At 42.9% G+C, this 26,243-nt stretch overlaps 1 protein-coding gene across 1 annotated transcript; it reads right to left on the reverse strand.

Moving 5' to 3' along the window:
• Window positions 1-2,567: 2,567 nt before the first annotated feature.
• On the reverse strand, window positions 2,568-20,091 carry MATN3 (matrilin 3). Its single transcript, XM_068966568.1, has 8 exons — window positions 19,878-20,091; window positions 14,859-15,425; window positions 11,918-12,043; window positions 11,021-11,146; window positions 9,333-9,458; window positions 5,867-5,992; window positions 5,184-5,294; window positions 2,568-2,623 (listed from the first exon to the last, which is right to left on the reverse strand). The coding sequence occupies exons 1-8, from the start codon at window positions 20,089-20,091 to the stop codon at window positions 2,568-2,570; spliced, it is 1,452 nt and encodes a 483-aa protein (XP_068822669.1).
• Between the last annotated feature and the right edge of the window lie 6,152 nt (window positions 20,092-26,243).

A 26,243-nucleotide genomic window follows, 5' to 3' on the forward strand; every position in this document is an offset into this window, starting at 1 on the left:
TGTAAGGCCTCCTCAGACAGCCATTTTGCTTTTTTGCATTTCTTTTCCATGGAGATGGTCTTGATCCCTGTCTCTTGTACAATGTCACAAACCTCCATCCATAGTTCATCAGGCACTCTATCTATCAGATCTAGTCCCTTAAATCTATTTCTGACTTCCACTGTATAATCATAAGGGATTTGATTTAGGTCATACCTGAATGGTCTAGTGGTTTTCCCTACTTTCTTCAATTTAAGTCTGAATTTGGCAATAAGGAGTTCATGATCTGAGCCACAGTCAGCTCCTGGTCTTATTTCTGCTGACTGTATAGAGCTTCTCCATCTTTGGCTGCAAAGAATATAATCAGTCATTTCAGTGTTGACCATCTGGTGATGTCCATGTGTAGAGTCTTCTCTTGTGTTGATGGAAGAGGGTGTTTGCTATGACCAGTGCATTTTCTTGGCAAAACTCTATTAGCCTTTGCCCTGCTTCATTCCGTATTCCAAGGCCAAATTTGCCAGATGTTTCTTGACTTCCTACTTTTGCATTCCAGTCCCCTATAATGAAAAGGACATTAGTCCTTCCAATTTATCTAATTTCCCCCACCTGAATTATTTCCCCATTCCCAGCAAATAATATTCAAATCCTTTGACCTGAGTCTGTTGTCTCACTCAGCATACTGGGAAATTGACAATAAATCCTAGTGCCTTTCCTGTCAGATCTAAACGGGAGCTAAAATCAAATCTTCCTTCAGTCTTAAATTGTTTTACTTTGGTGCCCACACTTTAAACGAGCCAATATACTTTTTTCATCCCAACATTCCTGTCTGCTTCCAAGGCCATTTTTATATATCCTATGATGTTCCTTTTGGCCCATTGTGCCTAGCCAAATGCACAAAACAGGTCTCCCTGAGAAATCCTTACTAAACTTAATATATCGGGTAATACATATTTGTTTTCAAATGTATGTGTATCTTTTCAGCACCAGATTACATCCCTATGTTTTCTGGCACCTGATCACAGGCTTCCTATACTGGACTCAGGAAACAAAAATCAGTTTTCTAAGCCAGGGGGATTCTAATCAACTGGTTAAGTTTAAGGCATGTTTAGTTGAAGCTACGGATGGTCACATCCTTAAAAATTTGTCTCTAAATACCTTTCCATAGTTCTTGTACATGAGCTCTCATTTATTCCCCCGTAATACCATTTCTTTGTGATATATTAATATAACTGATTGTTTGCTCAAATAAGTTTGGAAGATAGCACTTGCTCTATGTCAGATCCTTTCAAAAATGTTGACAAATAACATTATATGTTTCATATAATGTTTATTGCCTTTGATGTGTTCATTTTTTATTTCTTCCTTTGACAGTTTAGCTTTTTGTTTTTTTGTTTCTGGATTTCTTTTCAGGTCTTTATTTTAATGTACCCTCATCATTATTTAATATGAATTTATGTAATTCTGTTTTATTCCCTCTCCCACAATATTCTTGATCAAAACCTTTCTATTTAAACTGAACTTAAAATTTTAACTTTGAGAGCATGAGATTAAATTATAGGATGAGTCATGACATTGTTTCAGTGACAAGAAAATGTTTCATTTTCAAAATAATTGTAATTCAGCTTAATCTAAGAAAATACACGAGCAAAGTTGATATGTCAAAAAAATCATGACAATAGTATATAGATATTGATGTTTTTATTACAGTAAAGACAACATAAACCAAAAAAGAATGAATCATCTGTAATTTAAAGAACTACTTTCTTCTAAAAGTTATAAGCTTTAAAGCTGAAAAAAAAATTTATCAAATATGTAAGTGAAAAAACCAGGCTTATGATTAACATTTAAAAAACATTAGATTATTTTGTTATAGCAATATTTATAAATATATAATTTTATTGATTGGATTCTAAAGTAAAACAAGTAAATTTAGAATTTTTTGTTCTTGGTAAATAGTTTAACACTTAACTCACAGCTAAGTCTGTAGCTGTGTGTGTCTCTTTCTAACATCAGAATGAATTAAAAACGGCATGTAACAGCTCACTTAATCTGTGTTAACTATATTTAGATATATGTATTACAATCCCCTGATCACAGCTTCAACAATACCCTGGCAAAAATGAGAAAAAACAAAAAAGTGTTAGCGAGATAGTTCTAAATTATATTCATCTCAGTTTAATTATATGAACTTTTATGTGTAAATACCCTCTACAAGTTACACTCTAAAGTAACAAGACTAGTTTATACTATATCAAGAAAAAAAATAGATCAAAAGTTTGCATTTTAAGTATGGTTATCTGACTAATACAAACATTTTAAAATTAAATGGCTCAATTAGTAAAGAAGTAAAAAAATTATGAAAACTTTTCTTCTGTTTTCTACCAACTATTTCACAGTCATAGCTTAGAGACACTAAAATTTGCACTTAATTAGGGACATTTATTTCCTTAGAAAAATGATACTGGTTCCCAGAAGATGAGTAGCATTCAAGCATTTGTAATGGCAGATTAGTAGCAGGAACATTGGAGTATGCCGAAGTATTTACTACACCAAATGCTCATTATTTTCAGGTAAAACATTTGAGTAGTTTAACGATGTACTTGTCCATATTCATTTGCTTGCAGCTTCTCCAAAATGTCATCAAGTGACTAGTTGTTAAGGCCAAAACCACATATTTTTAGACATTAGAAAATGTAAACACACTTTCAGACACTTCAATACAAGGTAAAAGAAAAATGTAAGTTCTCATTGGAACAAAAAGAGTGAAATTTTCTCACCAAAAATCTAATATGTCTAAAACTCAGATATTCTGTTCTTTAGAGAGCAGGATATAAAGTGGTGGTCTTCAAGCATTTTTGTTCATATGCCCCCTAAAATAATTTTGACAAGTAATACCTTGTGCATATTTAAATTATATGAAAATTTTCATAACCTTTATATAACAAAGTATGCAACTTTGCTGTATTATAAATATTGATGCTTTAAAATAAAATTTAAGCCAATCTTTTAAATGTATCCTTTGTAATATTAATAACATACTGAATTATTACTACTATTGTTCTTCTAAAATAAAATATCTCCTTAAATTTGTATTTCCTTTCTGCTGCTTCCACAGAATTTTATTCCACTTGAATCTTGAAAATCTGTTCTTGAGCACTCTATTACACTTTCTGACATAAACTTTATACAGACAACAAGCACATACATGTTTAAGTCTAGATTACCTTTAAATTAATTTTCTTTGACCAAAGGCTCTAATTTTTTTTAATCGCCTTGGTTGAGTTATCATTACAACTATGATGGGCACACAGTTGATCCAAACAAGTAAATTACAAATTTTGAGATAAAATCGTTAAAAAATAAAAGGTAAATTTTAATTAGAAAAGTATCTCTTAATGGACTGAATTGGGAGAGATGTGTTTATGAAACCTTAATTTAAAAAACTGTTGAGGGATTTCCCTGCTGGTACAGTGGTTGAGAATCCACCCCCAATGCTGGGGACATGGGTTTTGATCCCCAGTCTGGGATTTTGCACATGCTGCAGAGCGACTAAGCCTGCCCACCACAACTATTGAGCCCACACTCTAGACCCTCCCAGCCACAACTGCTGAAGCCTGTGCGCCCTAAAGCCCAGGCTCCCCGACAAGAGATGACACCACAGTGAGATGCCCATGCACCACAAAGAAGAACAGCCCCCTCTCAATGCAACTAGAGACAGCCTGTGTGCAGCAACAAAGACCCAGGATGGCCAAAAATAAATAACTTAGAAAAAAAAAATTGAATTGTCCTTTTATTTGGCTCTCTGGAGATTTTACCTTTCCAAGAAATTCACCTTATTAAAATTCAGGGTAAGCAAGAGATATCCCTTTCTTGTGTAAAGTTAGGAGATTGGTGGCACTGAAGTGAGAGATGGGAAAAGAAACTGCCAACTGACCCCAAGTTGCATTGTAAGCAGATCAGTTTACGGAAGTGAAGTATTTGGAAACAGATTCCTCTAAAATGCTCTGTGTCCCCTCACATCCCTTGAATGTCTCTGCAAGCTCCGAGGTAGCTCTGCTGAAACAGCGCTGAACCCTATGGCCCTTGCCCCCTTACCATGTCCTCTGCCTGCCTTTTGTCTGTGGAAAACTTCAGTCCAAGAATAAGCTTAATCAGAGAAGTGAGAAATTTGGAAACGAAAACAAAGACTAAATAATATGGTCATTAAGCACAGTCAGGGACCTTCAGTTCTTTCTCAAGGGTTATAATATTCTGAGCCATATCCTGTGAACTGTCTCATCGATACTAAAACACTAGGTGGAAGAAGTTAACTACCTGATAACGAGACTGTAGGCAAGACAGAAGGTGCCACAATTCAGAGAACTGGCCGCAAAGAAAAGAGAACAAATGGACCTCAGAAGAGAAGGTTAAGTGTACCTAAAACAACCAAGATGATGCTGGTCAAACCACTGAGGACCAATCTGAAGATGACTGTTAGAGATTACTGTTCTGTTTCTGCATGTAGCCCTCCACGCCCTGTCTATAAAAACTCTCACCCCCTGACCTCTCCCAGTTGCTGGCATCTGAAATAAAGCAAACTTTCCTTTCCACAAACCTGGCTTGTTTACTGACTTTTGAGCAGCAAGCACATACTCTTTCGGTAACTATCACAGTTTGAATACTCCTCGAAGATCCCTGGAAACAGCGTTGTTAACTTCAGCTGGACTAAGAAAAAGTACTCTTCCTGAATTACTCCTTTGGCTAAAGAACTGCTTTTGAAAGTTTCTGAGGTGGTACCATGTTACATTTTGAAACCTGCTCTTTGACAACCTGGCTAAACAAAGTGTACAACTGTGTATCATTTGAGTTATCACACTCCATTCATCAGCTGACTTGTCTTGTACATGTACAGATTCTGAGTAAGAAAGTCCTATTAATGAATCAGGATGATAGCCCTGGTTAACTAGAGCTCAATTAGGAGCTTATACTGCTGTAGAAAAGCACTAGAAAAATAATTACACTGCTTTCACATGCAAATAAAAATGGATGTAACAGTCTCCTAAAATATTTAAAAAGAACCCTTAAAAAAATCAAGGCTACGTATTACTACTGTTCATCTTAAAACTTAATGAATAAGGTCCTTATCCTGTGACATGTCCTCAAATGTCCATTGTAGGACCTAGGTTGGCTTCAAGCAGAAGCAGAAATCCTTCCAAAAAGGATATGTTTCGAGTTCAGTCTCTGCAGATATGAGTTGACCTTATCCTGGAATGCCAGTGTGGCTTCACAGGCACAAGCATCTTCTGTGGAGATGAGTCTTCGTGCTTCTTCAATGGCTGGAGGCAGTGACAGTACACAGAACATTACAGCTAATCAGAAATCATAGGAAATCAGGAAACTGACAATTCAATACTTTTAAGACTTAAGCTACATGCATTTTCTAGGAGATAAAAGGATGTAAGAGCACACAGAAAGAGGAGGAAAGACTGTGGGATATGTCAAAAAAGAAACAGAGATGTTGAGGAAAAGTTTATAATTGTCAAAGCTAGGTGATGGTTATATGAGAGTCCTACTGTTCTCAATGCTTTTGTGATGATCAGAAATTCTCCATGATACAAAGTTAAACTGTTTTAACACAATGTAGGGAGAAGCCAAGAATGCAGAGACAAAAAGACCATCTCCTTGTGATACTGTGTCTTCATTAAGAAATGAAAATGTTCACTACGGAGAACAGGGTGGAGGTTCCTTTAAAAACCAATGGTGGGAAGGACGCCTGGTGGAAAAGTAGAAACTTTCCATCCTGAAGACAGACCAAGAGGCAAGACTCCAAACTGTACTTCAGACTTGGAGACAGGAAAGCTCACTCCTGTCCCAGTGCATGGATGAGGCTTAAAGGGACCATCTTTACCTGAACATGTCTTCTTGTCTTCATTCAAAGTGTAGCCAGTGTCACAGTCGCAGTGATAAGAGGCACTGCCATCATACACACAGATGTGTTGGCAATCATGAGAGCCCAGGGCACACTGGTTAAGAACTGGCCGGGATTGGGGCAGGAGAGAGAATATTCACAAATTACAATCGGACACGACACAGACTTCTGGGAGAAAGAAGCTTTGGTTTGGTCCCAACATGGGCTCATATGAATCCTTCAGTCATCAGAGTCTCCCATGTTTCAGAAGGAGGGAGCCTCTTCCTTATCCCTCCCCCACAGCCCTTTCCTTGCTATTTCTTGCAAATATTTTGGGTTCTGCCTCTTTTTTTTCGCTGTCCACAGTCCTGGAGGGCTGCACTGCATCTTAATTCTATCCCAGAACTTACCTCTGGCCTTTCCATAACACCTCCAAGCTCTCCAGATATATATGGATCATCTTCACCATTACCAAAAATAAATTATTAGAGACCTACTCACACACGGAGTTAAATTCGATGCTGCACAAAAAAGACTGTATTGACCGAGGGCCTATCTTTGATGCTTAAAGTGGTACAGAAAACAATGGCCTGCAAGCTCATGCACACACAGAGAGAGAAAAATAATGATGATGATGGTGGTGCTGAGGATGTGTATGGTTGGATAAGAATGTATTTTTTATCTGTCACAAATACATCACAAGGAGCAAAGGTTTCCTGGGGAACATAGGTCCTTCTCGGCCATTACAGGAGTCAAACTATTTGTTCCCCTCTAAATCTCCTCTTAAGTGTCATTCCATGCTTCCAAACTTTCCATGGCTCACTATTGTTGTTCAGTCACTCAGCTGTGTCTGACTCTTTGCAACCCCATGGACTGCAGTATGCCAGGCTTTCCTGTTCTTCACCATCTCCCAAAGCTTGCTCAAACTCATGTCCATTGAATCAGTGATGCCATCCAACCATCTCATCCTCTGTCGTCCCCTTTTCCTCCAGCCTTGAGTCTTTCCCAGCATCAGGGTCTTTTCCAATGAGTCAGTTCTTTGCATCAGGTAGCCAAAGTACTAGAGCTTCAGCCTCGGCATCAATCCTTCCAATGTATATTCGGGGTTGATTTTCTTAAAGTCTGCTTATTTTATCACTGTTTCCATTGTTTCCCCATCTCTTTGAAATGAAGTGATGGGTCCAGATGCCATGAACTAAGTTTTTTTGAATGTCGAGTTTTAAGCCAGCTTTTTTACTCTCCTCTTTCACCTTCATCTATAGCTCACTACTGCCTATAAAAGAGCTTTTCATGGCACAGAAGGCCCTAGATAATCTAATCACAATGTCTTTCCAACTTTCACACTGATATTCCCTTCACTACTACAATTCAGATGTTTCCAGCAAAATGCCTACTAGCAGAGCATTTTTTTTTCCCCCTCAGCCCAGCTTAGCAGCAACTCCAGAGATAACAGGGGGACATGCCTCCAGCCCCCAGCCCCTGATCTGGGGCCCCACAGTTAATTTACGAGCTTTCCCACTGCCCAGCGAGGGGAAGGCAGGCCAGTAGAGGGGCTCTGCCCCATGTTGTGCACCCCAGTTTTAGCATGGCATCCATTATTGCTGTAAAATATATAAATACTGACTTCCTACCACTGCATCTTTCTTTTTCTATCTCCTTTTGCTGTCATGTGCTTTGCACCATGAGAGAGTGTAGCTCAGTGTTTGAGAACTACGAACCACCAGATCAAGTGCCTGGGTTCAAATCCTGGCTCTGCTACTTACTAGCCAAGTGACCACCAGCAAGTTACTCAGTTGAGCAGTAAATGTGTGACTGTTGCTAAAATGCCTGGAACAGCGGCATGGCACCCAGCAGACACTGAAGAATGTGGATGAACCGTTACCTGGAACTGCTGCCTTAACTGAAGTCTGTCTTAACAGAAAATCTCCTTTGATTTCTTCTTTTTAATAAAGTGGTTCATTTTATTCCATAATATCTGTTAGTTTACTTGTAAATGTACTTTGTTTCCTTTTGCAGGTCTTCAGAGAAGAGCAGCCTTGAATCCTCTCCACCCAGGGGACTTAGTCCCACCCTTGTGACTTAGTCCCACCCTTGTGACTTAGTCCCACCCTTGTGACTTAGTCCCACCCACCTCAACAAATTGACACAAGCCCCTCCCCTTGCCCATGCCCCCTCCACTCCTCCAGTCCCAGTCCTTCAGCCAACCCCCAGCCTCTTCTTAGTATGGACTCTCGCTACCAGTCGCTGCTTTCTTAAGGTACTGATTCGGGAGTAATCAAAATAGTGGCATTGGCATATATACACCACCATAGGTAAAACAGATAGCTAGTGGGGAGCTGCTATATAACACAGGGAGCCCAGATCAGTGCTTTGTGATGACTTAAAGGGGTGGGATGGAGGTGAGTGGGAGGGAGGCTCAAGAGGGAGGTGATACATGTATCCTTATGGCCGATTCACGTTGTTGTACAGCAGAAACTAACACAACATTGTAAAGCAATTATCCTCCAATGTTTAAAAAAAAAAAAAATGACGCTTTTTTGGTTTTGCACCCAACCTGTTGTAACTCAGAGGCAGAAGCTGATGCTTCCTTACATGCCCACACGGCTCAGCACAGTCCTGGGAACAAAATAGGGGTCCAGTACTGTTTTATTGATCTCATTCTTTTTTAAAGGGCGGATTGGTGATGTGCCACTTCCTTTAATCTCTCTTGAAAAGGTCACATATTACACCTCCTCACGGAAGAGGAGAGTATACATAAAATCTAAAAAAAAAAAAAAAATACTGACTATGCCCAAATTAAACACCACCTTGAGAGCTAGGAATTTCTCAGAGGACTGCTTTTACATTATAAATGCCACTCTGTTCTCCCAGTGAGTTTAAATCAAATTAATGAGGATTAGCAGTTCTGGCACGGGCTCCCTTACCAAGTCATAAGCCTCAGATTCACCCAAGATTGATCATCTAGAAACTGTCAGGGAAGGACTTGCTTCAAACTTACTGGAAGATCTGTGTGGGTCTAATTCAGTCATTTACAAAGCCTCCTTCACTAAAAACGATCCAGCTTTAAGTCGAACACTACAGAAAAGTTCCAGGCCTAGTTTTAATTGGAAAAAGATCAGTTCAGCCTATCACACCAAATAGTTACTGTCCCACTGACTTCCTCCAAAGTTTCCTATTTGCTTTTCAGAGATATAAAATTTTCCTGGACCGTACATCCAATTAGCTTTTCTTATATCCCCTACTCCCTGCCCATTATCCAGTAATTTTCTGAAGTGAGCTATGTTTGCAAAAGCTAGTGAGCTCATTGCCCCCCTAGCCGTGTGTGCCTTGGTCTGTAAGCACAGTAGAATGTCTGAAGTCCAATTGCTTACCTTACCTTTAAGAATCTCTCTCATGGTGAATTGAAAGTTAGTTTCACTGCAGTAGAAAAGGTCCCGTATGAAAGAATTCACTGAGTGGACCTTACCTGAACACGTCTTCTTATCTTCATTCAGAGTATAGCCCTCGTAGCACTCACAGTGGTGGGACCCGGCTCTGTCATTCACACAAATGTGCTGGCAGCCATGTGTGCCCAAAGCACACTGATCTTGAGCTGCCAAGTGGAAGTCCAGAAGAAAAGAAATTAAATGTGGAGAGATCTTTTCTTACCCATATGTAGAAATCTTATTTGCAGCCAGCAATGCCAAAAAGGAGAACTTACTAGAAACCACTCAAAGCCATCAAAGAGTAATATTTGCCCTTACTAGAAATTATTTGAGTAAAACTAACTCCTACATACACAATACTTAGTCTTCTATTTTCCCCTACTCCTTTTCATTATCTATGCTGAGTTTATATTGTTGGTTGTTTTTTTTTTTTTTGGTTTGTTTGTTTGTCTGGCCTCACCATGTGGCATATGGGATCTTAGTTTCCTGACCAGGGATTGAACCCACAGCCACTGCATTGGAAGCATGGGGTCTTCACCACTGGACTGCCAGGGAAGCCCCCTATACTGAGCTTTTATAATCTAAGTATCTCATAAGTACTTTCTAAAGCGTTCCTTTTAGATTTGCTGTATTTATGCTGAATCAGAGGGGTTCTAACAGTTGTGGAACTAATTATACTAGATTCAGAAAGACACAGAATCCACGTTTGAGGACTGTAGCTCAGTCCTCTCCTGTAATAAATGAGGAAATTAAGTCTAAAGGAGATCAACTGACTCAGAACAGCATCAGAACTCAAGACCCAAACTGCACATCTGTGCACTTCTCTCTCTACTGACATGATATTTTTAAACTACTGTTTATCTTTGTGAACTTTTTGTTTTGAGAAGTCCTACACTTCATCCCATTTCCCCAAATGTAAACATCCTATATAAGTACATCATTATATAATTAATGACCAAAACCAGGAAACTAATCATTGATACAATGCCCTTAACTAACCAAAGACCTTATTCAAAGTCTGCCAGTGTTTCTACCACAAATGCCCTTTTTGTGGCCCAGGATCCAATCCAGGCTCACATATTGCTTTAAGCGGTCACATCTCCTTAGTTTCCTCCAATCTGGGACATTTCCTCAGTCTTTCTTTGCCTTTCATGACTGTGACACTTTTGAAAATTACTGAAAAATTAGTTCATGGAATGTCTCTCAATTTGGGTTTGTCTGAGGTTTCCTCATGATCCTAAATTTTTAGCAAGAAAACCACAGAAATGCTGTTGTGCCCTGAGAACATGATGAGAAGAAGCATGACATCACTGTGTGTCCTGTGACGATGGGAGAAGCATGACGTCACTGTGTCACTGCTGGTGACATCAACTCTGATGACTTAGTGGAAGTGGTGTCTGCCAAGTCTCTCCGCTGCAGAGTTACTGCTTTTCTTTTTTTAAGTAACAAGTATCTGGTGGGCTGTTATTTGATTTTAACTAAATTGTCTTCAGCATCTGGAGAGGACAATTAGGGCTGGGGACAGAGAAGGAAATGAACAACACACTCACACAGGTAGGTCACGAGACAACATACTGCCATTTTTAACTTATCTCATAAGAAATGGGAAAAGCCCAAGATGGCAACAGACAAGAAGATGTCAAGTTCCCCGTTGAGATGACCCCCTCAGCACTGGCTTAGGAAGGTAGGTGGACAGAGGGGCAACAGGAAAGCCCCTGCCCCCACTTACCTGAACACGTCTTCTTATCTTCATTCAGAGTATAGCCCTCGTAGCACTCACAGTGATAAGAGCCAGTTCTGTCGTTCACACAGATGTGTTCACAGCCATGAGTGTTACGAGCACACTTGTCAATAGCTATCAAAAGACAACCAGGACAAATGCCAGCACATGGAAAACATGGTAAGCAAATAACTATGGGCCATACCACACACATCCATGCACACATACACACATATACATACACACACACACAATGCTAATGAAATGGGTCAGTCTGACATAAGAGGATGCCTACTGGATGGGAGGGTTGGAACTCGCTTCCTGATCTTGGTTCTTTCACTAAGAGACCCCATGACATGGGTAAGTCCTCTCCATTCCTGGGGCAGTGGGGACAGATCTCGATTTCATTTTCTATAAAATGATCAGGTTGAGTTAAATGATCTCTTCAGTTTTCTTCCTCTCAACTATTTTCTAGGATCTAACAAAATGGACCTAATTTGTACTCTTCATTGATAGTGTGTGAGTATTCCATACAGCAGACGAGTGAGAACCTCCCTAAGTTTTCTTCCACTTCTAGATTCCATGAGCACCTAGGGTTACAGAGAGATAAAAGTAGCTTGTATTTAATTAAATAAAATCCAGGAAAAATTCCAAAACCTCAAAAGGCTAAGAGTTTTGTCCTTTTTCCCTACTAACCCTTCTCTCTAAAACAAGCCATAACTACTGTAATAGATTGTTTTAGGTATTATCTCACTTTCCTCCTCATGTACTTTTCAATGAAAGTTGTTGATCACAGTAAATCTGCCACAAGGCAGTTAGGAGAAAAGCATAAGGCCAGTCCAAAGTCTTGGGGAGTGAGTCCCCAAACGTGTGCCTGTCAGCCACTGTCCCTTAAGCAGGCCCCACCTGAACACGTCTTCTTATCAGCATTCAAGGAGTATCCTTGGCTGCATTCGCAGTGGTGCCTGCCTTCCCCGTCACTGATACACACGTGCTGGCACTGATGTGTGCCCAGCGCACACGGGTCCAGAGCTGTGCAAAGGAAATTTACAACAGTCAGTGTCAACACATAAGAAGCATTTCAGATACTTCCTCTCTTGTCAAAAAAAAAAAAAAATCACTCTGCACATTCCTCTCCAATTCCATCTTCAGTTCACTCTAAAAATTGCCTATTTGTTTTCTGCCCTCGGCTTATTTCTGCCCCACTCTTAGTAACATTTAAATTAGTAACTAGCAGTGTTACTAATTTAAAATCATAGATCGTGTGGTTGAGTTTCTCAAAGGAGAAAGGGATTTTTGAATTTGGAGCTGAAACCAAACAGTTACATGAACCAGGCAGTTCAGTGTTTTATCCAATGTATCCACCTGGACAGAGAAAAAGACTTTTGCTCTCCAACAGCAAAAAGAGAACAATACTGTACTTCCTGCAGTTCTACAAGCTAGTTGCCCCACTGCAACCAGAAGCCAGTTTCCAGGGTTTTATAGTGTGAGTCTAAACAGAATTCATCCCCATCCCCTAGTGGGTTCACTAGGCCTGGAACCCACTCACTCTTTGGGCAGCAATACATGTTTGAACGTGCAAATGGTGGAAAGCAATGCAGGTAACTGCCTTTTAAATATATGGTACGAGTTCCTGAGCCCAAATGTATCTGCACGTGACTCTCATATCTGCAAAGAGTCTAAACTCATATGTTGTATGAAAAGTGAAAAAGAAAGTGACAGTGTAGTCACTCAGTCATGTCTGACTCTTTGCAACCCCATGGACTATAGCCCACCAGGCTCCTCTGTCCATGGGATTCTCCAGGCAAGAACACTGGAGTGGGTGGCCATTCTCTTCTCCAGGGTATCTTCCCAACCCAAGGATCAAACCCAGGTTTCCTGCATTGCAGGCAGATTCTTTACCATCTGTGCCACCAGGGAAGCCCCAACTGCTATATACGAGTCGGTAAAAGAAAAAGAAGAACACAACACATTAGCTAAATGGCATCCTCATCTTTTGCTCCTGGAGCCATTTTTATGTCAAATTTTTCCAAAGTGACATGTTTTGACAAAAGAATCATGAATTTGGTCATTTCTGAGAAACCAAGGAAGCCTGTTGGAGGAGGCTGACACCCCTGTGGTAGTTCACCCAGCCCCCACAGTTCTGGCAACAGGACAAGGCTAATATTTTTCCAAGAAGGGCCTTTTCATAGAATAATCTTTCCAGTCGGTTGACTACAACAGCTGCCCCTCAGTCTTTTTTTCCAAAGACAGGACATGATCCCCCCAGAACAAGCAGGTCTCTTGTACCAGGATGAAAAGGTGGCCACTCACCACTTGTTACTTTATGTCCTTCAAACCCTACCCCAGGTGCTAGCTTTGAGGCCAAACCTTGCCACAGAACAGCATCTTCATGGAAAAGTTCTCACCCACAAATACCGGGGGGGTTTCCTGGGAGAAAGAAAGCTATTTTCTTTTGGGAAACCAATGACTGCCGAGCTGATGCCACCAAAGCCAAGGACAGCTTGAGAAGACCCAGTGTCCTAAGGCAGGAAACACAAGAGGCCTCCTGCCAGGTCTGGCTGAGATGAGGTCAGAATTTGCTCCAGACTGAGACTTCATCTCCCATTTCCTGACAAACTGTTGATTACTGAGTTCCACTTTCATTTATGTATAAAGTCTCCTTGAAATTGACAACTGTAATTATTGGTTCACTTGCTTGTCTCAGCTCCAGCCCTAGACTTTTGCTTGATGGTAGGCAGGGATTACCTTTATCTTTGTATCACCAGTGATCGATAAACACATATTGAGAAAACAAATGCAGAATAAATTATATGGCAAAAGTTATCTACACTTTAAAATTCACCTGAACTAGAAATTTGTCCATACCTGCTTGGATAATTCTACAGGGTTTTGAAAGATTATCTCCAAATGATTTTAAAAAATGAATATAGACAGAAAGAGACAAAGGAAGATAGAAATTTTTTAAAGAAAAACAAAAAATAAATGTAAAAGTAAAAATTAAAAAGTTCGAGTCCCACAGATTCAAAACTCTGATCAGTGACTAAAGATAAAGCTGAGCCTTGAATGGATTCATATTCATGGGTTTGACTGATTCATGCTAAAAATTCTAATTAAATCAGCATGTTCAGATTTAAACTCCATCCTAAAGGAAGAAAGGAGAGGGAGGACAGTAGGAGAATAATTAAAAACTTAAAACATTAAAATAAAGAACCAAAAAATAGCCTACATCTTGCTATCTCAAAAGTGAGCTGAAATCCTAGTCTCCATGGTTCTTAATCCCGTCCCTTCGTAAGGAATAATCAGAGAATGAGCCGAATCTGAAAACTGGAGTATTTGCTAAGTATACACTCCGATGGACAGTTATGCTGGACAAGAAGCCAGCCAATCTTTCCAGGGACAGATGCAGTCCCTGTCTTCTGAGAAAAAAACAAGCAGAGTTCTGTTAAATCTAGAGATGGTAAAACTAAAGAAAATATCTGGAAAAAATGTGGTGGGCAGAGGGGAGAAGAGAGGTGTCTGGTTTTTTATTTGTATTTTTTTCTGACTCCATCAGGGAACAGCAGGATCATTTACCCTGGATATTTCCAGACCTTCACATTTCTAATGCAAACAGGAAGATTTTATGACCAAACCAACTTATATATAAGGCAGCTCTATATTCCTAAGCCAACAAAGTATGCTTAAGTTTAGAAGAAGAAGAAAAACCATCACATACCAAAAAAAACGTTGCTTATATTTAAGTTTTCCATAAAATTTCCACCAAATAAAAAAGAATAAATCTCTTTTTCTTCGGACACAAGATGTCTGACTATAACATCTTTTCTAACTAGAAGCAAAGACTTACCACAAAAGGTCTCCTGGAATCTAGAGGAAAGTTTCTCAATGACCCCATAGGTCTCCACATAGAAAACGTGCTCGTCCAGGGGTTCACTGGCCATCATCTTGAGGGACTCCATGTGGGCCCGGTCCACGCCCACGGCGTACAACTCAATACCGGACGCCCGGGCCCGCTCCGCCACCTCGTTCACCTGGTCCTGGGGCCGCCCGTCGGTCACGATGATGGCCACTTTGGGGATGTTGGAAGAGGGCCCTCGAGCTCCTGCCTCTACTGTGAAGGCTTCGTCCATCGCCGTCTGGATGGCCAGGCCTGACATGGTGCCCGTAGACAAGGGCGTGATCTGCGCCACAGCTCGTTTCAGAGACTGCTTATCCGAGTGGGTCTGGAGATGGAACTCGATCTTCACGGTGCTGGCGTAGTTCACCACTGCCACCCGCGTGTCTGCCGGCCCAATGTCCAGAGTGTCGATTATTTTCGAGACAAAGGTTTTCACTTTGGTAAACTCCAACGGCCGTACACTACGAGAACTATCAATGATGAACACCAAGTCCAAGGGCCTGCTCTTGCAAACACCTACAAAGAAGGGCATGGGGAACAATACATGGCTAATCGGTGAGCCGACCACAGTCAGAAGGGGAATGTTGTGACCTTGCCCCCAGATACCCCACTCTCTGCTGTCTTCCTCAAGACCACCCTCCCTTTGCACGTTGAAAGCACTGAGGCCTTTCAGGATTCCCCAGTGAGAATTCACACAGAGGTGTGACATTTCCCCAAAGAGCTCCCCTATTTGAATGTCCTGAACTTTTCACTTGGAAAGTTTCATCCTTCTGCTTAAAGTTTTGTTCAAAGGTTCCTCTTGATGCCCAGGAATGAATGGACTCCAGGCCTCTCTTGGGCACCTTGGCCATCCCTGAACCCTGTCTGAACTGAACTCAGGGGAGCCTCAATGCCCCCTCCACTGCCTGCTCAAGCCTCACAGCCCTTCAGACAATGGCAGAGTGTGAGGCGAGGCACGCTGGTGCTCTCCTGGTGACTTCCTTCTTTTTCTCCACTTTCAAGGTGCTGAAAACTGCTCCAGAGCAGCTCTATATTCTCCCTCCATCTGGTCATTCACTCATGTTTAGTGAACTCTGAGGTCCAAATAGCCCTGAGTTTAAACCTCGAAAAGAGAAAGAAGGGTGACCACTTCATCTGTCCACATTGAGGTCCATCTTCGTCAGCATGTCTTGTTTCAAGAAGCAGAGATTTTGACCTGGTATCTATCCTACTGCCCCCGCCAAATTCTCTTAGTCACCTCTCTTTCATTTTTTCATTCTCCAAATATTTTTTTATGGTAAAGCGTCTGCCTGCAATGCAAGAGACCTGGGTTCGACCCCTGGGTTGGGAAGATGCCCTGGAGAAGGAAATGGCAACCCACTCCAGTACTCTTGCCTGGAAAATTCCATGGATTGAGAAGCCTGGTAGGCTACAGTCCATGAGGTCGCAAAGAGTCGGACACAACTGAGCAACTTCACTTTCACTGTGTATTAAACCAAGGGGCTACAAAAATAATAATAAGCCAGATTACCTGCCCTCAAGGAACATGTATTGTTCCCACACAAAAGGACCTAGCACATTTTAGAGACACAATACAGTTTTGTTTTCAGCACATCCTTCTTATCCTTTCCCCCTCTAATCTCATTCTATATTTCTCCCTCTCCTAGCCACCCAAATCAAATCCAAGAGAACAGCCATTCCTCCTTCTTTCCCAAAATACACACACACACACACCCAAGCCCTGAATCAAAATGAGATCCTTTGGCATGAAATGTCACTCAGGGTTCTTTCCTTTCCTAATAGGAGGCTGGCTGGAAATTGATGAAACTCTAAGAGAGCAATTTACTCAGTGTGTAAGGGGAAACGGTCTAGGTATTTATTTATTCAAAATTAAATTCCTAGCTAAGCAGTTGATGACAGAAAAAGCCCTGTCTGCAATAAGAATTATGCCTCCATATAGTTAAAAAAAAAAAAAAAAAACTGGTAAGTATCCTCTTGATTTTAGCCTGATTCCTAGAGGTATTAATTAAGACAATAAATAAGTCCTACTTTTAATAACACTTTAGATATCACAGAATCTCAACCCAACAACCTTGCGAAGTTAGAGATGCAAGTGAGAGCTGCTTTTGTACCCTCGTACAGGGAGGTGTAGACTAGAAAGTGGTAGAATAGAGACTGGACTCCGGGTTTCCAGACTCCCAGCCCAAAGGGACTTTTCATTTCATGATTGCCTCTCTAAAGCAACATTTTCTGCCACCAAAATTAATATTATCTCAAGTACCTAGTAAATATCTTGCTTGGTGACGTTGAGCCATCAGTCTGAATATGCTACACGTCATGTATTTAGCTAAGTCAAAAGGAGTTAATTCTTTAAAAAAAAAAAAAAAAACTCCAGAATTTCATTTCATCCCTGATTACCATGCATTGAGAGCAAAGAAGAAAATCTTTCCAGGAGATGGATCTGGCTGTATTTGCATAATTTGAATAAAAGGAAAACTACATATGATATGAACCCCATATCTGACAGTGTTGTCTCTAACATCCAAATGGTGTCTTTACTCATGTTGAGGTTACGTTCTTGCAAGTAAATGAGCAGGATTCCTTTCCTTCTTCACTTGATTTTTCGCAGGGAATCATCTATGGGGGTTACAGGGGTGTAGCGGGCAGGATAAGATAATGCCCTCCCCTCACAGATGTCCACGACCTAATTCCCAGAACCTGTAAGTACATTTATTTACAAGGTAAATGAGACTCTGCAAGTGTGATTACGTTGAAGATTTGAGATGGGGCAGTTATCCTGGTGGATCCAATATAATTACAAAGGCTCCTAGAAGTTGAATAGGGAGGCAGAAGAGGAGATCTGGGAGATGACACGTGAGGACTCATCCTGCCTTTGATGGCTTTGAAAATGGAGGGAAAATGTCATGAGCCAAGGAATGAGGGTCACCTCTATATCGTGAAAAAGGCAAAGAAATGGATTCTCCTCTAAGATCTTTCCAAAAGGAAAGCAGCCCTGCTGATACCTTACTTTTAGTTCAGAGAGACTAGTGTCAGACTTCTGTGAATTCTGATACAGAACTCGTAGACAGTAAATGTGTGCTGTTTTAAGCCACTAAATTCATGGTAGTTTATTACAGCAAGAATAGAAAATACAGGGGGCCTGGCAGGATGTTCTGTGAGCATCTGCTTACTTCCTGATTCAGACCCCCTTTACATTCATTGTTTTTGAATCTCACTGCCCTTTTCTAGATAACAGCACTTTGATTCTCAGAAATCAAGAAAATGAGAATCTGAATTTCCAAAAATGTTTCCTTACTCACAATAATTGTCAATTTCTGGGAATTCTGCTAGAAATAAAAGTCCATAGCAAAGCCTAGCAATTTCTGGATGCAAAAAGGAGAGAATTCGAAAAAGAGTGGAATGTGGTGCTTATTAACGAATTATCATTTAATATTGGCTTTTATTTCAAGTAATAAAGGACCAGTGCTGCTCAGGGGAACATTGACCACCCCATGAGAAATCCTTCCTTCTCTCTCTAGTCTCTTCCCCAAGGAATGTGGATCAGGAGAGGTAAAATAACCTCTGGGAGAAAGACTTCTTCCCTATCCTCATTCTTGACCTGAAGCAACCCACTGGTCGGGCTGTATATAACCATTGTGAACCCTGGCAGTCCCTGTCTCTTGCCGTAGCAAATCCAGCCCACTGGAGCTGATGCAGGAAAGAATCCTTTGTGTTTTCCCTCTGCTGCTGCTGCTGCTAAGTCGCTTCAGTCGTGTCCAACTCTGTGCGACCCCATAGACGGCAGCCCACCAGGCTCCCCCGTCCCTGGGATTCTCTAGGCAAGAATACTGGAGTGGGTTGCCATTTCCTTCTCCAGTGCATGAAACTGAAAAGTCAAAGTGAAGTCACTCAGTCGTGTCCGACTCTTAGCAATCCCATGGACTGCAGCCTACCAGGCTCCTCCATCCATGGGATTTTCCAGGCAAGAGTACTGGAGTGGGGTGCCATTGCCTTCTCCTTTTCTTCCTCAACATTACTCAAAAGGTGCATTAGGGGTGGACAACACAAATCAACCTGGGGCATGAAGCATCACTGGCTGGATGAGACTAGACATCCAGATAATGGTTTGGTGCCACCTCTCTTTAAAGCCAGACTTTAACAACTCTGATGCTGGACTTTTTGGTAATAAAGATAAAAAATCTTATGTAAACCACACTAACAGCTTGGTAGCTTGAAGCAGTGGAAAGACCCACACTTGGGATATCTGAGCCCCGAGCTTTATTCCTGGCTCTGACCCTGATTCCCTGGATTCTCACACCTTGACAAGGCTCAGCTACCCTGTAATGTGCTGTCAGGGGCTGTGTTGGATCACCTTCCAACTCTGCTCTCTAGGAGGTTTCCTCTGCCCCAAGAATCAACAACTGACCCACAAGTGAATTGTGATTGTTCACCGAAGACCCAAAGTGTCCTGGATGTTTGAGCATGTAAGAGAGCACAGGTTGGGGTTGGGGCACAATCAGCCAGAGAACTGAAAGCAGAATTTCAGGGGAGGTTTACTAAGCTGAACAAGAGGTGGGGTCTGGGACAGAGAGCTGTGAGGCACCCATAGCTGCCCCATCCTCTCTGCCCAAGTCTCAGGGGGCAGTTGCTGGAGTCTGAGCTTCAGGAGAAGGGAAGCCTAACCCTGGCTATGAGGGACCTTGGGCATCTCCCTTCCCTTCTCTGGACCTCAGTTTCCGCATAGGATTTATCCTGCAGAGGAGGGGATCTTTCTCCTGCACCACGTCTGGTTTGGGCTGGGGTGAAAGGAATACTTGGTGGGTGACCAAGGATTTTCCTTATTTGGCTCCAGATTCGCCTGCCCACCCATCCAGCCCGCCGGGCCCTGGTCCAGGATCTCCCTCGCTCCAGGCGAGTGTCCTTCCCTGGGACCCTTTCCTGTCTCTCTCGGTCTGGGATCCCTCTCCCGTTCCCGCCCAAGCCATGTACCTGCGCCGCGGACCCCGCCGGGCTGCCCGGTCCCGGAGTAGGGCACGCTGGCGGGGGCGCCCAGAGCCGGGCGGCGTCCGGGGCTGCCCCCTGGGCCGCGGGTCCCCAGCCTGCGTAAGCCCGGGCGGGCCATGGGGCTGGGGGCGGCGGGGGGTGGTGGCAGCAGCAGCAGCGGCCAGAGCAGGAGAAGCAGTTCCGGGAGGTGGCGCGGCATGGTGGGCTTCGCGCTGCTGCCCGTGTCCGTCGGCGGCTCGTCGCCCGGTGGCTGGGTCAGTGGCGGGCGGGTGCTCGGCGCCAGGGCGGCCAATTTAAAGGTCCCGCGGCCGTGGGCCCCGCCCCTGAAGCCCTGAGCCCCGCCCCCGCAGCCTGGGGTCCTCCCTCCCCTCGGCCGTAGGCCCCGCCCCTCGGCCTAGGCCCCGCCCGCGAACCTGTACATGGCTGCGGGCCGCCTGGTCCAGGGCAGCGGGCCGCCTGGTCCAGTGCATGCCCGCGGCGGACCTGGAATGTCTGGGGCCCGTCGGCCAGCGGCGCGGTGCCCGACCCCGGCTCGCCGCCGCTCCGGTCTCATCTGGGTGGGCTTGGCCCGCTGCCTCTTGGCCGGGTTCTGCCCCTCTCGAAATTTCTGCCTGGCCGTACACCTGGGGCCTGGTCGACCCCCAACTCGCCCTCCTGACCCCCAGGCTCCCAGTTTAGGAGGCCCAGGCTTTACGGTCCAGCTCCATCCAGGTTTGCCCACCTCAGAGTTTCCCCTCGCTCCTCACAACTACATTTTTTTCCCCAGCCAGGGAACCCAAGTTTTGCTGTGGGCTCTCCTTAAAAAAAAAAACAAACAAAAACTGATTCTAGCAGCGTGAATAGAAATACTTTCATCCTAACTTCAAACATCCTAAAGATTCGAACTTATATTACCAGGAATAGAAAGTCAAACATACCTTCCCCAGAGAGCCCTCTGTGAGCTGGAAGGACAGCCTGTACCACAGGCTTCAAAGGCTCTCCCTCCATCCCACTTCCTCCCCCAGGGGTGACGGTGTTGGCACCACAGGGCTGGAGGCCACCCAGGGGACCCTCCGGGAACTCGTAGCCCATGGGTAGAGACAGAAGCATCAATGGTGTACCTGTCTAAGGAAATATACTGAGGTCAAGGAGAGACTGGCTCTGCCTGAGGAAACCAGGAAGGATTCCAAAAGCAGGTTACTGCTGAGCTGGATGGTAAAACACGGCAATGAACGTGAGTCCCAACAGATCCTGTGTGGTCTTCCTACTTTCATACTACTGCCTTTTAATATCTACACTCCACATAGTAACCTTAAGATCACTTCTTAAACCTTGCAACTTCACTTCCAGTAAACTCCAAACTCCTTTGTGTGGCCACCTCCTCGACCACACTGACCACATCTGAAACTGTACTCTTCTCTCCATGCATCAGCCACACTAGGCTTTCCCCTTGTCCTGGAGGATGCCAAGCTTGTTCCCACCTTGTGGCCTTGGCACAGCAACATCCCTGTATCTTAGTTTTTTCAGACTTATTTTTACCACTATCCACTGTGTCAGTGGTGGTTTAGTCACCATGTTGTGTCTCTCTTGCGACCCCATGGACTGTGGGTTGCCATTTCCTTCTCCAGGGCATCTTCCTGACCCAAGGATCAAACCCCAGTCTCCTGCATTGCAGGAAGATTCTTTACCAACTGAGCCACCAGGGAAGCCCAACTATCCACTGTAACAGCTACATTTTATATCATAATCTGAGAGCAACATAAATATCCAGTAGGGTTATGTACAACAGAAATAGCAGTTTCCTGAAACAGTATTTGCCATTACCACATGTGACACACTCTAATTAATCTGCTTTATTCATGTCCATTCAGTTCTGTTTCATTTTTTAAAAAAAAGATCTGGTCATAAACATCTAAACAGAGTTCATGATTCACTGTTTCCCAGTCAGCAGTTTGAAAAACAGTTTTAATTAGATTCTTTCCTACTCTTTCTTCCTTTCCAATTTATTATGGTATCAATACCTGTGTTTCATATATACAGTACATATATATACTGTATATATATATACATATATATATCTGTGTATTTCACATATATATAAAGTCAGACATAGCTCAGCTCGTAAAGAATCTGCCTGCAATGCAGGAGACTTGGGTTCGATCCCTGGGTTGGGAAGATCCCCTGGAGAAGGGAAAGGCCACCCACTCCAGTATTCTGGCCTGGAGAATTCCATGGACTGTATAGTCTACGGGGTCGCAAAGAGTCAGACACGACTGAGCACTTTCACTCACTTCACTCACTATATATACATGTATACGCTGCTGCTGCTAAGTCACTTCAGTCGTGTCTTACTCTGTGGGACACCATAGACAGCAGCCCACCAGGCTCCCCCGTCCCTGGGATTCTCCAGGCAAGAACACTGGAGGGGGTTGCCATTTCCTTCTCCAATGCATGGGAGGGAAAAGTGAAAGTGAAGTCGCTCAGTCATGTCCGACTCTTAGCGACCCCATGGACTGCAGCCTACCAGACTCCTCCGTCCATGGGGTTTTCCAGGCAAGAGTACTGGAGTGGGTTGCCGTTTCCTTCTCTAGTATATGTATATATAGTGTATTTATTTCTATACCCCACTCAACTGTAGGCTCCAGGAGCACAGAGCTGATGCCTGCATTGTTCACTGCTGAATTGCTTTAAATTCTTCATCACTGTGTGCAGGTTTACAGTCTACAGTGGGACCAGGATTTCAGGAAATATTAAGAAAAGTTCACGAACAGGGCTGATATTTAGCCCTACCTTGGCAGGATAGTAAATAGGCATGATAGATTATTTGTCAGAAGAAACAACCTGGCATTACTTTTTCCAAGAGTCGAAGGATGCTGAGGAAATGGCTTCGCTCCATTTCACTCCACTGCCTGACAAGAGCGGCTCTGTGCTGGGCAAGGGCTCTGCAGACAGGCCCTTCCTCTGGCCTCCTCTAGCGGGGGAGTTGGTGTTCCTCCACCACAGGCTCCTTCTCTGAAGAAATGCAGGGGGAGAAGCAACATGAACTGTAATGGTCTGTTTCAGCACATTTGCAGATAGGCATCTGTAGAGAGTAAACCTATGGTTAGCTTAGGGAGTAAATTATGGGTAGCTTCCTTTAAAAACTCACTTTACTACTGCTCTGTTGTTTTTACAGTTCTAAGAAACTGTTTCTTTATCACTCCACTCTAGCTCAGTTATGCTCTGGTAATGAATGACTCCAAAACCTCAGGGTCTTCTAGCAACAAAAATTGACTTCTTGCTCTGTTATGTGTCTTTCATAGATCTTCATCTTCATTCCGGCACTCAAACTTAAGGGGCAGCCTCAGTCTGGAATAGCTGGTCTTGAGATAAAGGGGAAAGAGGGGAGATGGAAGAGCCAGATGACAGATTTGTGATGATTTATTTCTTTCCCTAGAATAAACAGCTGGGGTGGAAAATCTGAATGACCAGGGCTGCTTTGGTTATGTAGCATCTATGTCGGGAATTTCATCTGATGTGGTTTCAGCTATCACTTCTCTGGTGCTGTGCCTAGTCGTTCAGTCATGTCCAACTCCTTGCAACCCCATGGACTGTAGCCCACCAGGCTCTTCTGTCCATGGGGATTCTTCAGACAAGAATACTGGAATGAGTAGCCATGCCCTCCTCCAGGGGATCTTCCTAACCCAAGGATCGAACCCAGGTCTCCCAAATTGCAGGTGGATTCTTTACCATCTGAGCCACCAGGGAAACTCCAAAATCTGGGTCTCTTGTCCTAATCCTGCTCCTGGGACGTAGAACTCCATCAATTACCCTGCCTGTGGTACTCTCTATTCACAAACTACAAAAGTACCCCAAGCTCAAGCATTTCCAAGAGTGAACTTATCCTCTCCTCTTTAATGAATTTCCTCTCCTTTATTCTCATTTCTGCTAGTGATACTGTGATCCTTCCAGCCACACAGACATGAAGGCTTGGTGTCCACTTCCCTGTCTTGAGCTTTTTGTGTTAAATAAGTTATCAAGTCATCTATCCCACATCTTCACCGGTTCAGTTCAGTTCAATCGCTCAGTCGTGTCCAACTCTTTGTGACCCCATGAATCACAGCACGCCAGGCCTCCCTGTCCATCACCGACTCCCAGAGTTCACCCAGACTCACGTTCATCAACTCAGTGATGCCACCCAGCCATCTCATCCTCTGTTGTCCCCTTCTCCTCCTGCCTTCAATCTTTCCCAGCATCAGAGTCTTTTCCAATGAGTCAACTCTTTGCATCAGGTGGCCAAAGTACTGGAGTTTCAGCTTCAGCATCATTCCCTCCAAAGAAATCCCAGCGCTGATCTCCTTCAGAATGGACTGGTTGGATCCCCTTGCAGTCCAAAGGACTCTCAAGAGTCTTCTCCAACACCACAGTTCAAAAGCATCAATTCTTCGGCGCTCAGCTTTCTTCACAGTCCAACTCTGGCATCCATACATGATGACTGGAAAAACCATAGCCTTGACTAGATGGACCTTTGTTGGCTAAGTAATGTCTCTGCTTTTCAATATGCTATCTAGGTTGGTCATAACTTTTCTTCCAAGGAGTAAGCGTCTTTTAAAAAATTTCATGGCTGCAGTCACCATCTGCAGTGATTTTGGAGAAAAATAAAAAATAAAGTCTGCCACTGTTTCCATTGTTTCCCTATCCATTTCCCATGAAGTGATGGGACCAGATGCCATGATATTAGTTTTCTGAATGTTGAGCTTTAAGCCAACTTTTTCACTGGTTCATCTATGTCCAATTTTCAAGGCTTATCTCAAATCACATCACTATAGGTAGTCTACTCTTATCTTTCCAACCAGATATCATCCTCAAAGGACAGGGAAGGGAAGACAAGAAATCTTTGAAGAAATAATGGCTGAAAAACTTGATGCAAGCTATAAACCCACAGATCCAAGGTCAATGAACCCTAACCACAAGAAACACACACAAGGAATAGTTAGGCATTTTGGACAGGTTATGTACACCCTGCTATATTTAAAACGGATAACCAACAAAGACCTATTGCATAGCACGTGGAATTCTGCTCAATGTTGTGTGCCAGCTTGGATGGGAGTAGAGTTTGGGGGAGGATGGATACATGTATATCCATGTATATGTATTGCTGAGTCCCTTCACTGTTGACCTGAAACTACATTGCTGATTAGCTATACCCCAACACAAAATAATGGAGAAAGCAATGGCACCCCCACTCCAGTACTCTTGCCTGGAAAATCCCATGGACGGAGGAGCCTGGTAGGCTGCAGTCCATGGGGTCGCTGAGGGTCGGACACGACTGAGCAACTTCACTTTCACTTTTCGCTTTCATGCATTGGAGAAGGAAATGTCAACCCACTCCAGTGCTCTTGCCTGGAGAATCCCCGGGACAGGTGAGCCTGGTGGGCTGCCGTCTGTGGGGTCACACAGAGTTGGACACGACTGAAGTGACTTAGCAGCAGCAATACAAAATAAAAAGTTTTAAAACACACAACATAAAAAAATGTACATAATGTAAAAAAAAATGTACAATCAAGGAATATCATAAACAAATTGCTCAAAATCAGTGATAGAGAAAAACTTTTAATTACCCGGAGGGAAAAAAAAAAAAGAGAGAGGCTTTCCATACAGAAGAACAAAGTTAAGGAAGACAGCAATTTTCTCAGTGGAAACTATGTGTCCAGAAAGACAGTGCAGCCACATCTTTAAAGTCCCAAGTGAAAAAAAAAAACCTGACAACCTAGAATTCCATACCCTGGGAAAATAGCTTTTGAAAACAGAAATAAATTAAAGACATTTTCAGACATGCAAAAGCCAAAAGAATTCAGCAGCAGCAGAACCATGCTGGCAAAAAAAAAAAAAAAACAGAAAAAAGTAACACATGTCCTCTGGCTGAAGAATGATAACAAATTGAAATGTGTACCTATGAATGGAATGAAGAGCACTAGAAATGATAACTAAATGGGTATATATGGAAGTTTTAAAATTATTTTTCTCTTTAAAAGATAATTAACTGTTGGGAAAAAAAAAAAAGTCAGAGAAGGTCAGAGAAAGATGGAATCTGGGCAGTCACTTGTTTGCAAAGAGTTATTTACTAACTTCATTTAACTGATGGGAGGGCCAGGAATATAAATCAGCTTTCCTGATGCCTTGTTAGGTTGCTTGGATTTTGAGCTACCTAACTGAATGATGACAGATACAAAACTCCTTTTTAACAAACCAGAAAACAGTTACTCTTTTTCTGGTTTCCAGGTCAAATACTTCCTCTTCAGGCCTTCCTTTACCCATTCCTTGCTCAACACAGCCCCTCATGATAATATTTGCACAGTGCTTTATAACTGCCAACCTTTCCATGTCTGTTAC

The sequence above is a fragment of the Capricornis sumatraensis genome, chromosome 1 (genome assembly GCF_032405125.1).
Source record: "Capricornis sumatraensis isolate serow.1 chromosome 1, serow.2, whole genome shotgun sequence".
In the NCBI taxonomy this organism is placed as follows: Eukaryota; Metazoa; Chordata; class Mammalia; order Artiodactyla; family Bovidae; genus Capricornis; species Capricornis sumatraensis.

What these genes read in the sequence shown, in the direction of transcription:
- MATN3 (XM_068966568.1), bottom strand. Translation starts at nt 20,091, where the DNA reads ATGCCGCGCCACCTCCCGGAACTGCTTCTCCTGCTCTGGCCGCTGCTG. An exon ending in TGATAAGAAGACGTGTTCAG is followed by an intron (nt 11,147 to 11,917) that starts GTGGGGCCTGCT and finishes GTCTTTTGATAG; the next exon opens with CTATTGACAAGTGTGCTCGT. An exon ending in AGATAAGAAGACGTGTTCAG is followed by an intron (nt 9,459 to 11,020) that starts GTAAGTGGGGGC and finishes TCCACTTGGCAG; the next exon opens with CTCAAGATCAGTGTGCTTTG.